General features: G+C 44.7%; 1 protein-coding gene across 1 annotated transcript; it reads left to right on the top strand.

Annotated features, from left to right (window-relative positions):
* Positions 1 to 13: 13 nt before the first annotated feature.
* On the top strand, positions 14 to 311 carry LAESUDRAFT_765455 (uncharacterized protein; the record flags this gene model as incomplete). The annotated part of the gene is made up of 2 exons (XM_040913679.1): positions 14 to 146; positions 199 to 311. The coding sequence occupies 2 exons, from the start codon at positions 14 to 16 to the stop codon at positions 309 to 311; spliced, it is 246 nt and encodes an 81-aa protein (XP_040757245.1).
* Between the last annotated feature and the right edge of the window lie 2,792 nt (positions 312 to 3,103).

Below are 3,103 nucleotides of genomic sequence, written 5' to 3'. Positions count from 1 at the left end.
AAAGAAGGCTATCATGATAGAGGCATTCAACAGGGTGTTGCAGCAGATGACAACCATCCTGGCAGACAATGCAGGATTCGACTCGTCAAACATTGTATTGAAGCTGCAGATGGCACATTATGATGGACAGAGGGATGCCAGTCTCAGTGAGAGCTGATCACATAACAGAAACCTTGTATGAACTAATAATTGTGACAGACATGAACGAATGGATGATCGTGTTGATGCGGATGCTTGGCATCACAGAAAGTTACAAGCTGAAGTGGCAGGTGGTGCTGAGCATGAGCAAAACTACAGAGATGATTCTCTGATGAGTTAGGGAGGCTATCAGCCTGTAGGCTTATCTCACAGGATGCCCAGCATCGACAACATCCTGCTGGCAACACCACAGAAGCATCAGGGGGTATAGGTGTATTGGATATCGAGAAATGGCTTGCACTTGATGCAGTGTTTGGGGTGTATAAGATGGAATCAAATTGTGGTTGTACCACGCTGATGTAGTCATCTCGCTCGATGATGTAAATGCTCAAGAAAAAGTGGTTATGACATGGCATAGGCCTGAAGATCTAGGAGAAATGCATGAGTTCCCTGTAAATGATACCATCTTGCAAGATGCTCGCATCATAAAATAAACACATCTTCACACCACACAGGGGTGCACACCATGCCAAATCCTAATTAGTCAAGGCAGTGCTTGAACATGTGGCCAGCTCAAGGCAGAATCGCTCACTGAACCAGAGTAAGCAATCTGTCAGAATAATCTGGACGCTGCTACCTATCTTGATAATCATCGATACCCACAGATAGAAGGGGACTGCCCACATAAGTCGCCTTCACAGTCATGGACTCCCCTCCATCAAACTTACATAGTGTGAACATGCAATCACACTAAACAAGAAAGAAGCCTTCATGATACGAGGGTACCACAGCTGAACACCCACTCTTTAGCAAAACAATGTCGGACGTAATGCACACAGAGGTGAACCAAGAGTGCACAGGAGGGAGAGCTTGCTTGGCTGTGATCTGCACTTCACATAATTGATTGATGCAGTGTATGCAGTCATCTAGTCACCAGGGACAAATCCCACTGCAAGAGGTCCCACAAGGGGCCCACAACTGGCTTGTGTCCAACACACATGGCAACGATGCAGCAGAACTTATTGACAAATGGGTATACATGGCTACCATGTTATCTGGCTGCCAGCAAGCTCTCAGCGGCCAGCATGAGATCATGGTGCATTGCATCAGCAGATGCTCAATCAGTCATTCATAGCACGAGGCAGACAAGGCAGCAAACTTTAGACTAAACAAGGTACAAGGGGGACAAGATGGTCTGCATTATATTGTAAGCAGGTTAGGGTTGCACTGAACGCCCATGATCCATGGAGAAAAGATCACTGATTTGCTGTTGTTGCATAAAAACTCTCAGGTTCATAGAAAGATCTGAGAAGGAGGCCCCCAAGATGTCTAAGAATTAGCTCATATCAAAAGAGTTCACAATTAGCTAGTGGCTGATAGAGCATGCATACAGATGGACATGCAGTCGGAACTCAGGACTTGAGGCAGTGAAGCAACTGAAACCCTTGAGGAGTCATTCTAAACTCTAACCTTTATCTGTATTGCATTGCAGTGCCCATGACACTGCCCATAGTATGCACAAGATGGAGTGCTCAAGCGATTGCACTGAGGACAAGTGCAACCACAATTGATGAAAGCAAGATCACCTTAGGACCATGTAGATCAGCATTGATACCCAATGACACAAGCAATGGCAGAATTACCTGACTGTTGGTAAGAATATTGAGCCCACTGATGACCTTGATGTCTGCATGACGAGCGAGGAGAACTGTAAATGATTGAGCAGCCCAACCCATTCAAAAATGGCTTCGTCTCAGTACTCGCTATAGCTTTCAATTTTTGATCCAGAGATTCAAGCCTATCATCTTCTGTCAAACCTTCGCAGTCTCATACTTTTTAGCCTATGAAAATAGCAAATGTCACATCAAATTCTACTATCCAATTTGCCTCGCTTTTCACCTGTTACCATCAGAATGCAATACAAGTGGCTGTCCAAAATATGGTTGCATTTCTTCCTACCTAACATCTTATCATCAGCAGTTCCTGTGTTCATAATAGCACAAACTCTTGCATTGTCGAAGATTATGCATAGCTGCCATGACTTGGTCGTGAACGTTGACTGAATGAGGCTGTCCTCCTTTTGTTCAAGCATCCTGGGTGTGCTCATGATAGTCACTACAATGGGTCATCAGATGGCCCAGAAATGTACTGTGTGAACTGTACAATTAACAAAATCATATTCGTGAAAGTAGATTATGCGTCCATTGCACAAATGAAAAAAATATTGAGAAATGCCTCATGTCTATACGGATGTGCTCATCAGGCATGGCATTGTCCATATGGGCCTCCTGGTTTGTGGCAACAGGAGGCCTGCAGTGATGAAGTCTGACTGAAGAGATGCGAAATGTATAACAACATGCATAGTGTTTAGCAAAACTGCATGTATAGATTGACTGCAATATCTACCATGGGTGGGACAACATCATACCCAGTGATACGCACTGAGATATTTTGTGATCGGAAAATGCCAGACAATGTGTCCGCCTATTGCACAATTGGACAGCAAGTTGCCATGATCCAGGAGCATACAAATCAGAGCCGGAACAGTCCAGAGTGGGTGAAGAAGACTTTACTGACAGCCTGGAAATACAGAACTGCATGAAGGGGTCAGAAGGTGAACATGAGGCACGAAAATGACAAGCGAGCCACAAGGAAGCATAGCTGATTATGAGATGCAGCACGAGAGCAAAATGCGACCAGTTAGACAACTCGAAAATGAGCAAGTGCACTAACTGAATGGAAGACAGGGTAGCAAACTGACGGACCCTGGCAGGGCCAGACTTCCAGTTCCATGACTGTATGATATGGAGAGGGGGCAGGGGAGAGCTTTGCGACATGTTTCAATAGATCGAAAACACAATGTATGATCGGAAACACATTTCAGTGACTCAGCTGGCTCATTTCTGACCCACTATATAATTCACACTGTACATAGGAATAAAAAAACAAGCTTTCACGGAGTTTT

This window comes from Laetiporus sulphureus, assembly GCF_001632365.1.
Source record: "Laetiporus sulphureus 93-53 unplaced genomic scaffold LAESUscaffold_216, whole genome shotgun sequence".
Lineage (NCBI taxonomy): Eukaryota > Fungi > Basidiomycota > Agaricomycetes > Polyporales > Laetiporaceae > Laetiporus > Laetiporus sulphureus.
This window is presented reverse-complemented; position numbering and strand designations above follow the sequence as displayed.